The following is a 14,422-nucleotide window of genomic DNA, read 5'->3' on the forward strand; positions in this document are numbered from 1 at the left end:
ACACACACCGTTTTGTTTACTAATTAATTAATTTAATTAATTAATTATTTATCAACTTGTATTTCAAAGAATGAGAGAATTCAGAGAAGAGTAGAGAAAACAACTAATGACTTGACCCTACCCATCCGACCCATTGACCCAACAACAAATAAAATAACAACAATACCCATTGACGACCCAAATTATAAAAAAAGACCCACCCACTTGACCAAGGACACGTTTGGGCCCAAACCCATTTAACCTCTACCCAACCCACCCGTTTTGCCAGACCTACAAACAACTATCATTGCTTGCTGCAGAATTCACAAATAATCACAACTATATATATATATATTGAAAGAATCCATGGAGAACTTAGGTAGGGAGAGAACCCATAGCACCAAAGGGTTTAGTAGAAGGGTTTAGAATTGGTGTTTAGAAATTGGGGTTTAGAAATTAGGGTTTATATTGAGTTTTTAACACGAACGGTTTAGAGTTTAGGGTTTAGGGTTTACTGGTTTTTGGTTTAGGGACTAAACCCAAAACCCAAAACCCTAAACTCTAAATCGGGCTAAATTTAAAAAAAAAAATTCGAAAAAAAAAATTCGAAAATTTGTTCCCAGAATTTTTTTTTTTAAAGTTTTCCACGTCAGCATGCTGACGTCAGCAGACTGACTGCCACGTCAGCAGACTGACTGCCACGTCAGCAGACTGACTGACACGTGGCTAAGCTCGCAATGATGTGGCAGTCAGGCTGCTGACGTGGCAGTCAGACCGCCGACGTCAGCATGCTGACGTGGAAAACTTAAAAAAAAAATTTCAATAAAAAACTTTTTTTTCGAAATTTTATTATTATTATTTTTTTTTTTTGAATTTTTTTGTTCAAAGAATAGATGCATATAATAGGTGCATGTACATTAATATGTGAGTTCTCTAGGTTCTTTCCCTACCTAAGTTCCCCATGGATCCTCATATTATATATATATATATATATATATATATATATATATATATATATATATATATATATATATATAGGGGCAGGATCAATGGGGAAGTAACCAATCGGGGGGAAGCGGGGGGAAGCAAAATTTTTTTTTCTTCGTTTTTTTTGAATTTTTTTTTTTTCCGGCATCAAGATCACACGAAAATATGAACATTTAGAAGAGACACTTCGTGATGAATGTTATTATTTAGGCGGGAAAACGATCGACAAAAATAACATTCAAGGTAATATTGTTCGTGAAGAATATGAACGTTTTTTTTCTTCATGTTTTGTGAAGTAAAATTTAGCCCGATTTAGAGTTTAGGGTTTAGGGTTTAGGGTTTGGTGTTTTGGGTTTATTCCATAAACCCAAAACATCAAACCCTAAACCCTAAACCCTAAACCCTAAACTCTAAACCGTTCGTGTTAAAAACTCAATCTAAATCCTAAATCTAAACCCTAAATCTAAACCCTAAACCCTAAATTTCTAAACCCTAATATCTAAACCCTATAAACCCTAATATCTAAACCCCAATAGCTAAAACTGTAACATCCCGCATTTTTCCGTTAAATTATTTTTAACGCCGTCTTTTTCTTTTTAGATAATATTCCTCGTATCTAGGTTCGTAACCTCCGTTAGCTAACATTCTAAATATTCTCGTTATCGGATTTTAATACGCGTTTTAAAATATTCCGTTTAGGTATTTTCCGCACCCGACTACAAACTCGAGGGACTAAAATTGACACGGGGCAAACTAGTTGACTAGGTCACCTAGTCCACCCCAATCACCACCATTCAACCATCTCCCTCTCTCTCTCTCTTTCTCTCTAGCAAGAACACACCCAATTTCCAAATTCATTCAATCATCATCTAAATCCGATTGGAGAAGCAAACATCAAAACAAATTACATTTTCGTGATCCTCTCTTCATCCTCTACATTTTGATACCAATATCATCAAGTTTGGGTAACATTTCTAAAACTCTAGATTTCTCTAAATTCGTGTTTTTGACTTGAAATGGTGTTAGTTAGTGTCTATGGCTCATTGTGATGTCGTGTATGTAATTTGTATGCTCGATTTGTTGTTTTTGGTGTAACTAGCTTGAATATGAAAATTGCTTGCTTAATCTTTGATTTTGGATGATTAAAAGTTGTTTAATTGTTAAAGTTCATGTATTAAATGTGTTACTAGCATCATTAGCTTCAAATTGATGTGTAGGTTGATTAAGAAAACTTCAAAAACATGATTATTGATTTTGAGATGTTTGACTAGGGTTTGATAGTTCTTGACATGAATTTTTGGATGCTTGAATGTCATGGAATGTTAATTGTTAGTGTTTAGTAGTAATGTATGCTTCATTACCTTCAAAACGGCATATCATATGTGTGAATTGGTTTCCCGAAACTCAAAATGCAATTGATGAACTTGAAACTTTGAAAATGGACTTTTATTGTTCGCTTGATGAGATTTCGGCTATTGTAAATGATGTTATTGTTGGACCATAAGTGCTTAGTTGTATTCCTCGTCAAAATACCTTTCCAACGATATATGATAGGCATTATAAGTGTTTGCGGGTCAATTGTTGTGTTAGAATTGATTTTGGCTCGTGCATACTTGGGAAAAACAGAAACAGACCTGCACAGATGGTGGCGCGGCGCGCCCCATCCCCGCGCGGCGCGCAGATGTGCCTGGTCAGATTCTGACCTCCTCGTCCCATTTCACGTGAAATGTTTGATGACCTACGGACCTCCGATTCACATGAAACTTGTTTTAATATACTTGTATATGAATAATTAGCATAGAAAATTTGTCCGGGACCCGACCCGAACGTGTTGACTTTTGTTGACTTTGACCGACCAAAGTTTGACTTTTTGTCAAACTTAACCAAATGATTATGCAACCCTCCTAACTTGTTTATATACTTGTACCTTGCATGAAACTTGACAATTTGATTTCACATGCTACATAATCGAGTCGTAACGAGCCATAGGACTAATTGAACAACTTTGACCTTTCGTGACTATCGTTATTGATACAACCTAATTGTTTAGGTCGAGACTAGCATTGTTCTTTGCACGTTTACTCGTCGAAGTACTTTATTAACTCTTGCGCTCAAGGTGAGATCATAGTCCCACCTTTTCAACAACTTTTATACTTTTAAATCGTGGGCTGAGAAAACATATACTTTGTTACATCTTGTACTACTTACTTTTATGTTTTGAACACAAGTGTGAAAACAAACATTCCACGTGCGAGTTAGAACAAAAATGCCTCAATTCGATTATCATTAGTTACACTTGCAGGGTGTAAGCGAGAACTTATATTGTGTGGCCATACGGGTTTAACAAACCCTCATTCGGACGGTTCGCTACCGTTATGCGGATGAAATATATTTTTGTGTTTTAGTGTGGGTTCTAGCACTGTGTGATGGGGTAACGTTGGTTAAGTTTTGATAATTGAGTGCTCGCGTATAACAACACTTTTGGAATGCAAATGATTTGGATAATCTACGTTATGGAAATACAAAATCTTGTGGTTCAAAAACAACGTTTAATACTTACTAAACCTATGATTTCACCAACGTTTTCGTTGACAGATTCTTCTATGTTTTCTCAGGTTTTGAATGCTTAGTGATACATGCTTCCGCACTCTTTTGATACTTGCTTGGATGTCGAGTATACATGCATTTTGGAGCATCTTTTGAACTTATTTAAACTGTGTCACATAGTTTTCATTTGTACTTATAACGTTGTAACTTAACTTGTGGTCAATTACCTTTGTAAACTTTGAAACAATCTTTACACTTGAATGGATGCGACATATTTTGGGTCAAACGTCTGTTTTAAAGACTTATGAAAAGGTAATGGGACCTACGTAGTCGACGCCGTCACTTGACGATTTGTCGGGGTCGCTACAAAAACCTCAAAATCCGCTCGAAAAACACGATAATTGTTATATATTACTTCTTCGAGCGTTTTCCCGCCAAAATAAAAACATTTATCATAAAGTGTCTCTACTAAATGTTCATATTTTCATCTCATCTATAATGTTCGTGAACAAAGTTTTTTCAAAAAACGAAAAAAAAAAAGTTTTTGCTTCCCCCCGAATGGTTACTTCCCTCTTGATCCTACCACTATATATATATATATATATATATATATATATATATATATATATATATATATATATATATATATATATATATATATATATATAGTCCTTTGTTATACAAAGTTTTATTTACTTTAAAATTGATCACTCAAAACCACCACCGTACATATATAGCCCGGCCAGACCAAAGGTTTTTGGCTTGAACCAAGACTGATTAATCAATTATCCAAACTAGAAAAAAGAAAATACGAATTTAGTTCCAACTTAAGTTTTAAGTAAGAATTACCTTAAAATAAATTAATCAAAAAACGAACTTAACTACCTAGCGTGATCAATTTATAAAAATATAATTAAGTTTGATTCTATATATCTATCAAAAAGAACTCACGTACGTGTACAACTTTCTCACCCCTATACAGATACTAACGACCAACAAGACTCTAAATTGTAGTATATAATACTTAATTTTTTTCTCCAATAACTATATAATACTCGATCTATCTATACCAGTTTATAAATTAAAATTGTAGTAATACATAACAAAGTATAAATTAAGAACAGCGAGAAATAGTTACCCAGAATCTTTGACGACGACGTATTAAAGAAGAGAAAGAAGATACACACATGCAATACGAGACGATGACGTATATATAACAAGGGACATCCGGACATAGGGATTTGTTATTGCATGTTGGGCTTATTACAATTTTTTTTCTTTCTTTTTTTGAAAAGATGGGCTTATTAGATTTTTAATGGGTAGTAAACGTATGTTACCACATATGTGGATCACCGAATATTCTTTAATTTTTTTTAAAGTCAACTACTAGTACTAACAAGAGTTTATGGCAGCCGCACGTTGCCGCCGAGGCTTTGCTTTTGTGTTTTTGATGCGTTTTGTTGAGGATTATGATCATGTTGGTAGCATGCGAAAGTTTGCAGTAGTCAGTTGCCATTGTTATATACAGTATTTACATAAAAGCCTATACAAAAGATTACACAAGACTACCACCTAAGGGCCTAAACAAAATATTAGATCGCTGCAAAATTATATTGGCCTATACAAAAGATTACATAAGACTACTACATAAGGGCTTGTATAAAAGACTGCTGGACCTAAGATGACCAGCAATCACAAAATTTTTAGATTAAAGATCAGTTATTGCTACTTTGATAGGTCAAAGGTGAACTATCACAAGATCACTGCATGACTATTAACCTGAAACATATGACAAATTGTTGAAAAATCAAGGACAAATGTTAGTAGCTTAACTACAGAAATGAAGTCTTAAAGAAATCTACAATTAATATTTCAGTAGAATCTTGACTGTATCATATGTATAATTTGTGAGATATGCAACAAACTCTTAATGTTTTGGATGCATCTTATCCAAACTGTTTGGAAATTAGTTATGACAGTTGATGTTTTAACATTTTATTTGACAATTAACTCTTCCTTCCATGACCGCCTTTCTTCTTGGGCGCACGAGGACGATGGAATGAACCCCTGGTAATTATCATGCATACACTATATTAGTAAAATAGAAACTATATGGCTAACAATAGCGTGTAAAAATTTACAATTAGAAGCAGAACTTATAATTAAAATTTGTTTATTAATGAGTTGAAATAAATTCGTAGAGATTTAATCAATAATATTGAAGAAAAATAGACCTGCAAAGTTGAGGAACTCTCCATGAACCTTTGAACCTATACATTGTTGTTTGGTTAACAGCCGATTTCATATAATTTCGCCAATCGTCAAGCATTATTCCAAGATCATGAACCTTGTTCTCCAAACCAACACAGCAATTGGCATGCATTGTGCACACCTTATTCAAATCTTTGCTTGGTTGACAAAATCCACCAAAGTAAGCAGTATCCAAGAACCGAATTCGTAATCCAACTTTTTTAATAAAAGGATTAAACTTGATTTTGTTGAACACGTCTTGATCATGTAGGCCTGGGTAAGTCAGCCTTGAATTATACCAAAATTTGTAAAATTTAATTGTTTTGTCATTTGACTTCACATAATTAAAACCTCCATTTGGTAAGTTTTTTAAGTCAGTTGGGTTTCCATTGAAATAATCACAAGCAATTTGAAAATCTGCATCCTTATGAAACTGTGTAAATGGATCTCTAAACCACATTAAGTCTGCATCCTGTGTATATACAGAATAAAGTCAAACTTAAAACTTTATAAGCCTAAAAAGTTCATGAATTTTTATATGTATTTGACCCCTGTTTGTTTGTACACATCATCATATATAATAAAGCTCAACATGGGTTACATGTCTTTCTTTGAGAAATTTTAAGCATTTATGTGAAAATTGGATTCAAAAGAATCAGTCCATTGACTTTGACTTACAAAGTCAACATAATGACCTTTTTAAAAATTGTAGTGTACTAAAGACCAAAGAGAAAGTAGTTAGTACCGTGAACACGAAGCTATATCCTAAATCAAGAACGTTACGCAGAAAATAAATTCTTCGCCACATCATTTTCAGATAATCAGCTGCCATAAAATACGCCTCCCCTGAAAAGTCGATTCCAGGTGTGTTAAGATTGTAACAATGTGGATGTAACTTTAAGCAACGTGCATACGCCTTTTGGTCCAAAGTTACAACAACCAAGTGTTTCAAAAACCTTTTGGTTTGATTCCCAATTCGAAAGCTCTCCAGAAGAAGATCGAACATAGAGTCTGGTTCGGCCCATGCGTCGTTAAGAGTCGTAATAATAACTGTACGTTTACTCATTGTTGCATTTTCTAGTATGTTTTTCAGCTCACCAAGATTGATATCCTATTTATTAACCAGAAATTAAAAATAGAATTAGAACTTTAAAATGGATAGTCATTTCCATAAGATTCATATGTGACTATTTAGGTTTTAACATATTCATGAGCACCAGTTATTTCGGATATAGTCTCTTTAATTACTTACTTCAAGTAAATATACAAATATTAAATATTTACATTTCAAATAAGGATTGTGTTTATTGTTGTTTACGTAATTAATTCCGTTATAAGTGTTCACTAGACTTTCAAAAGTCGTTGTTTTTCAATTTTAACCGTAAATTTATTTATTCTTGTGGATAATACTTGGTCATGAAAATTATATTAATTTTTATCAAATATTATATAATACGAATAAAAAATTTTAAAGACAAAGTTAGATATCAAAACTTCAAAAAATTACTGTAATAATAATGAACACTTATAATGAAACGATGAAATAATATTATAATATCATGAAACTAATAATTTATTATAGTTCATCATGTGAAGAGTATTTACTTAAAAATACAAAATACTAGCATAGAAGATTCTAGACAGCTGATAGGTCACACAATCAAACAGTCCTCAACCATGCGAATGTAGTGAAAACTAAAACAGGTCTTGTCCGTTTAATTTCATTAATATTAATATTAATATTCCAGTTAAACTAGTAGAATATATATATATATATATATATATATATATATATATATATATATATATATATATATATATATATAGGGACATGATCAATGGGGAAGTAACCAATCGGGGGGAAGCGAAAATATTTTTTTTTCATTTTTTTGAAATTTTTTTTTTCCGGCATCAAGATCACACGAAAATATGAACATTTAGAAGAGATACTTCGTGATGAATGTTATTATTTAGGCAGGAAAACGATCGACAAAAATAACATTCAAGATAATATTGTTCGTGAAGAATATGAACGTTTTTTTTCTTCATGTTTTGTGAAGTAAAATTTAGCCCGATTTAGAGTTTAGGGTTTAGGGTTTGGTGTTTTGAGTTTATTCCATAAACCCAAAACACCAAACCCTAAACCCTAAACTCTAAACCGTTCGTGTTAAAAACTCAATCTAAATCCTAAATCTAAACCCTAAACCCTAAATTTCTAAACCATAATATCTAAACCCTATAAACCCTAATATCTAAACCCTAATATCTAAACCCCAATAGCTAAAACCTCAACATACGCTCGAAAAATACGATAATTGTTATATATTACTTCTACGAGCGTTTTCCCGCCAAAATAAAAATATTTATCACAAAGTGTCTCTACTAAATGTTCATATTTTCATCTCATCTATAATGTTCGTGAACAAAGTTTTTTCAAAAAACGAAAAAAAAAAAGTTTTTGCTTCTACCCCCGCTTCCCCCCGAATGGTTACTTCCCTCTTGATCCTACCACTATATATATATATATATATATATATATATATATATATATATATATATATATATATATATATATATATATATATATATAGGGGCAGGATCAATGGGGAAGTAATCAATCGGGGGGAAGCGGGGGAAAGCAAACTTTTTTTTTTTCGTTTTTTTTGGATTTTTTTTTTCCGGCATCAAGATCACACGAAAATATGAACATTTAGAAGAGACACTTCGTGATGAATGTTATTATTTAGGCGGGAACGATCGACAAAAAAAACATTCAAGATAATATTGTTCGTGAAAAATATGAACGTTTTTTTTCCTTCATGTTTTGTGAAGTAAAATTTAGCCCGATTTAGAGTTTAGGGTTTAAGGTTTAGGGTTTGGTGTTTTGGGTTTATTCCATAAATCCAAAACACCAAACCCTAAACCCTAAACCGTTCGTATTAAAAACTCAATCTAAATCCTAAATCTAAACCCTAAATCTAAACCCTAAATCATAAATTTCTAAACCCTAATATCTAAACCCTATAAACCCTAATATCTAAACCCCAATAGCTAAAACCTCAAAATACGCTCGAAAAACACGATAATTGTTATATATTACTTCTTCGAGCGTTTTCCCGCCAAAATAAAAACATTTATCACAAAGTGTCTATACTAAATGTTCATATTTTTATCTCATCTATAATGTTCGTGAACAAAGTTTTTTCAAAAAACGAAAAAAAAAAGTTTTTGATTCCCCCGCTTCCCCCCCGAGTGGTAGGATCAAGAGGGAAGTAACCAATTGGGGGAAAGCGAGGGGAATCAAAAACTTTTTTTTTTTTTTTCGTTTTTTGAAAAAACTTTGTTCACGAACATTATAGATGTGATGAAAATATGAACATTTAGTAGAGACACTTTGTGATAAATGTTTTTATTTTGGCGGGAAAACGCTCGAAGAAGTAATATATAACAATTATCGTGTTTTTCGAGCGTATGTTGAGGTTTTAGCTATTGAGGTTTAGATATTAGGGTTTAGATATTAGGGTTTAGAAATTTAGGGTTTAAGGTTTAGATTTAGGGTTTAGATTGAGTTTTTAACACGAACGGTTTAGAGTTTAGGGTTTAGGGTTTAGGGTTTGGTGTTTTGGGTTTATGGAATAAATCCAAAAAACCAAATCCTAAACCCTAAACCCTAAACTCTAAATCGGGCTAAATTTTACTTCACAAAACATGAAAAAAAAACGCTCATATTCTTTACGAACAATATTATCTTGAATGTTATTTTTGTCGATCGTTTTCCCGCCGAAATAATAACATTCATCACGAAGTGTCTCTTCTAAATGTTCATATTTTCGTGTGATCTTTATGCCGGAAAAAAAATTCCAAAAAAACGAATTTTTTTTTTTTTTTGCTTCCCTCCGCTTGGTTACTTTCCCATTGATCCTGCCTATATATATATATATATATATATATATATATATATATATATATATATATATATATATATATATATATAATAACGAAAACAATCAAATGTCGTCTTTTAGTCATATGTAGTAGTAACATTTTCTTTTCTAACTTAGTGGTTTTATACTTTACATATATCCCTTTCACAAGTGATAATCTTGTCTGGCAAATGTTTACTAGTTTAGAAAACTAACATCATTAATAAGAAATTTATGAGTAGCCAACAATTACGAGTAAAATTAGAAATTATGTGATGAAGTTATGTTACCTTTAAAAAAGAACTTACTGTCTATTAAAGAAAAAAATGACATGAGTCACTAATACCACTAGGTGATCAGTGGACTTTTAGTTATAATGCAACGTTTAACCGTCTCTTATAATAAAAATGATCGATGATCGATTTTTGTGATTCATGTCATTTTTTCAACTATGAAACTGAGATTTTAAGTTCTGAGATGAGATATTTGTATTTATTAGTGACTTAATTCGTAGTTGTACTTGTATTATAGTTGAAGTATTTAATTTAATTTTGTACTCACTCGTCTTATTTTAATTAATTGTTCAATTTATTAGTTTGTTAAAAAATGTTTACATGCAAAAAAGAAAAAACGATTGAAGATTGTCACTCTCTATTTTGCCATCATTAATCATTAATTATTGTTAATAACGACATTCAATCAAATTTGTTTTAAATACAAGGATAAAACTAATAAGCGATTTATTATAGATAAACAAAATTGCTCGGGGACCATTCTTATATATTGGCGGAGAGTGTACTAGATATTTTTGAGACCCGAAAATAGAATTGATGTACTCGTATTTTAATTTTATATGTAATGTAATGTAAATATGAAACCCGAAAGTAAAACTTCTTAATAAGAGCCCTAAGAGACTTAAATTACTCAAAATTTGTTTGATGAATTGAATTCCAAAGTTGTATACATATTTATACACGTACATAAGTTATAAATGATGGACCTGCCATTCTGGCATAGTGGTACACTAATACATTTTCTTTAACAGCAGTTCGGGATCATCAAGAGGGGACTAAATCACCCACGCGTTCATCTCACGTAGTTGCATAATTCACCCCTAATTGTTGTCTAGAAGAAAACCCGGCTCAATCCGAGGTCATGGGAGGTAAAACCCCCTCCCCACCTGCCTCCTCAACGCAATGCGCGGAAGGCTTCCTTGGATAGAATTGAAGGGTTAATGGGAAACCTTGTGTGTAATGTTGTACCCCACGGGATTCGAACTTCCGACCTCTCACTAAGATAGGCAGGCCAGTATCACCTTCAACACAAGGTTGGTACACTTACACCTTGTGTGTTGGATGAGAGTGTGAGGTCTCAAGTTCGAGTTTCTTCCCTTAAAACATTCTAAGATATTTACCCGATTCATGGAGTGATCTCGGAGAGGTTTTACCTACCCGTATTTCAGGATTTCGGCACACTCCACCTGCCCCTCGGGATGGTTTAAGGATCGGGTCCCTGTAATGCGGTTCGGGTTTCCACCTGAAAGTGCGTGTATGCGTGAAAAATGATCTTGATTATACGCATAGCGCATCGGGCTATTATTTGGGCTTGTGCTTGAGCCTGGTCCGTTAGCAGCACATTGGCCTTTCCCCTTAAAATCCTAATATTGCCTCTATAAATAAAGGGTAGACCCCTACCCTAGAGACACATCAGGACGGTCATTCGACCTCCTCTCTCCCCTCTAGGATTTTACCTACACCGCCGTGTAGGGTTATGCTCTAGCCGCCAATCGACCATCTCGATGGCCGACAAACAGCCATAACCACCCTCCTGATATCATCATCTCGGATAGGGTTATCATGGTAACCGGACCGGAGATTAACATCGTTGTACGTAATAAATCCTCCTCTATTGCACTTGAGCACGTTTCCGGTCTTCGACGAAAATATGCTTAATCAGATCTGGTAATACTTAACTTTCAAGAAAAAACTAAATGATTGTTTTTTATTTTTTCTCAATAATAATAATAATAATAATAATAATAATAATAATAATAATAATAATAATAATAATAATAATAATAATAATAATAATATTTGACTTGACAGGGTCTTCTCCTTTGACACAGTCTGGGCTTTCTGACTTTGTCCCTGGACGTGCTGTGATTAATGCGGCTCGTCGGAAGCGGGTCAAGTACGAATCTAGTTGTCTGGCGATTGGTTATGGTTTCATTCCTTTCTCATTTTCTTCCCTTGGGGAATTAGAGAAGGAGGCTGTTTCTTTGCTAAAACGGGTTCAGAAGAGTTCGATGGCGCAAGATATTGGTGCCGGTGCTGCTGCTCATATTTTTACTAGGATAGGTTTTGCTATTGCTAGAGGTGTGGGGGCCCAGATTGTCTCTAGGCTTCCCACTAATTTTTTGTAAGTTTTAAAACTTTTAAGTTTATAATAATAATAATAATAATAATAATAATAATAATAATAATAATATAATAATAATAATAATAATAATAATAATAATAATAATAATAATAATAATAATAATAATAATAATAATAATAATAATAATAATAATAATAATAGTCAAAGGGATAACTATTAAAGTCGTTGTATTTTTGTTCTATTTTTCTCGTTGATTCTAATTCTTTGTTAAAAGTTTTAATAAAATTGTTGTTCTAGAAATAAGAATAATAGTCAAAGAGTTACTCCGTATTTTTTAGTCAATATAGTTAAAGGCAAAGCAAATATCTTTCCTTTTAAACGTCCATCACATACATTTTCTTAGTTTCATTGGTCTAATTGGTTTAAAGGGATCATGTATTTGTGATCGTTTTTAACCTGAACAAAAATTATTTGTACATGAAAATCAAAGCATTTAGTGTAAAGTAAATTTAAATTAAACCTAGTTGTCTATACTCTGACGGTCATTTTGTTTCTTTCTAAATTATCTGCAAGAAGACATACACATTACACGTCATTTTTACATAACCTTAGGATAAACTAAAAGGATAAAAACAAAATTCAGAAATTTGGTTATGTAAACAATGAAATACAATACGAGTGCATCAAAATCCTATTGTTATTTCCGGAAATTAAATTCTGCTTTAAATTTAATTATTAATATTAATATTATATTAATTATTAATTATTATATGAATGACCTGGAATGAACTAATAAATCGATTACAATACGATTCTACGTATCAATCCTATCCTATATCCTATATTCCTATTATTTTTTCCGCAAAATAAAATTGTGCTTGAAAAAATATTGATTCACTTTCGAATTTAAGTTAGAAACAGATAACCATGTAACTTGAATTAAGTTTGACATTTTGACCCGAAAAACACTCAACGTTGTTTCAATGTATGGTCTTTAGTTATTTACGTCATTATCTATTTTTAGCAAATAAAATAGTTGTTTGTAAAAACACTAGAAGAAAAAAAATGGCACAAAAAAGGAGAAGTAATTAAATGATCAAATGTAACACTTACTGAATTTTCATCGTGTTTGACGCCGGAGAAGTGGTTGTAGTCACCGGAAAATGGTAAGTTGATGTAGTGAAATAGGAGCAAACAAGAAAGTGCCACCGTGGCAAAAACGATCACCATTTTTGGAGTTTGCTTGAACAGTTGCTGGTGGTGGTGGTTGAATTCCGACGATGTTTGTGACGGAGATTTTTCATCAGAATTGGCGACGGCGGTCTTGTTGTTTCCGTTGTCCATCATCCCCATTGAAAAGTTGGTCGATGTTTGTTGTTTCATGTGTTTTATTCTTGTGTGTGGAAATTTATGTATGTGAAAGAAGTTACATTATTAGTCCTTCAATAGAGTTTCACTTGCACATTTTCTTAATCTCAAAAAGATATCGTTCAGAATATATATATATTTTTTTAAATTATAAGAGATAGATAAATATGAAATAAGTTTTGAGTTTATATTAAAAATATGGTGAGTAAATTTATTATGAGATGGATGGATAATTAAAAGTAAACAATTAGATAAATTAAAAGAGTTTAAAGATACTCCGTATTTTGTAGTTAATTTTATAAATGAGCAATTATTTTTTTGACATATATAAATATTAAGATAGACATTTTATTGATGGAGAGATAATAATGTAACTGAAGTGATATTTTCACTTAAGGATTTGAATACATTCACTTATATTTATGCATTGACAGTTGTATTGTATAAATAATTAATGCATAATACAAGTTGATATATTAAAAACTTGAGTGGATTAATAAAAGTAAATGAATTAAAATTTAGTTAATTTCTTAAAATACGATCAAATTGTTAGAAAATATAATTCAACATCATACTTATTTCTCTTAGACTATTTTTTTAAAGACAAGTTGTTGAAATCGAATTCTCTCATTTAACATGCACGCACGCGTTTTTTTAGTGATGTGAAGAGAAAATGTCTTTTGAAGTGGCAATGTGATGAGTTTTTTAGGGATGTTTGTGACGTAGAAAATGTGATAGAAAAAATAGAAAATAGTCGGGAGGGGTGATTAGGTTGATAGGGTGCAAATCACAATTTTTTATTTATTTATTTTATGTTTGATTTAACTATAGTTAATAGTTAATTTATTATTCAAATTATTATAAGTAAACTAAAAAACGTATATTTAGAAAATTAAAAATATTTAAAAATAGTACAATAAAAATTTAAAACAACTACAAAATGAAAGAAATACATTAAAACAATAATAATATTTACTATTATAACTGTG

The 14,422-nt window shown here is 31.9% G+C and overlaps 1 protein-coding gene across 1 annotated transcript; it reads right to left on the minus strand.

Annotated features, from left to right (window-relative positions):
- Positions 1 to 5,354: 5,354 nt before the first annotated feature.
- Positions 5,355 to 13,516, minus strand: LOC139891417 (uncharacterized protein At4g15970-like). The gene is made up of 4 exons (XM_071874390.1): positions 13,179 to 13,516; positions 6,509 to 6,874; positions 5,748 to 6,235; positions 5,355 to 5,580 (listed from the first exon to the last, which is right to left on the minus strand). Exons 1-4 carry the CDS (start codon positions 13,446 to 13,448, stop codon positions 5,520 to 5,522), a joined length of 1,185 nt encoding a protein of 394 aa, XP_071730491.1. The 5' UTR covers positions 13,449 to 13,516; the 3' UTR covers positions 5,355 to 5,519.
- Positions 13,517 to 14,422: the final 906 nt, after the last annotated feature.

This window comes from Rutidosis leptorrhynchoides, chromosome 2, assembly GCF_046630445.1.
Source record: "Rutidosis leptorrhynchoides isolate AG116_Rl617_1_P2 chromosome 2, CSIRO_AGI_Rlap_v1, whole genome shotgun sequence".
NCBI lineage: Eukaryota > Viridiplantae > Streptophyta > Magnoliopsida > Asterales > Asteraceae > Rutidosis > Rutidosis leptorrhynchoides.

Bases quoted from the DNA above. Each gene is read 5' to 3' on its own strand.
- LOC139891417 (XM_071874390.1), bottom strand. From the start codon at position 13,448: ATGAAACAACAAACATCGACCAACTTTTCAATGGGGATGATGGACAAC. The intron at 6,875-13,178 runs GTAAGTGTTACA...GTTAATAAATAG, and splicing joins TCAAACACGATGAAAATTCA to GATATCAATCTTGGTGAGCT. The intron at 5,581-5,747 runs GTCTATTTTTCT...GATAATTACCAG, and splicing joins AGAGTTCCTCAACTTTGCAG to GGGTTCATTCCATCGTCCTC.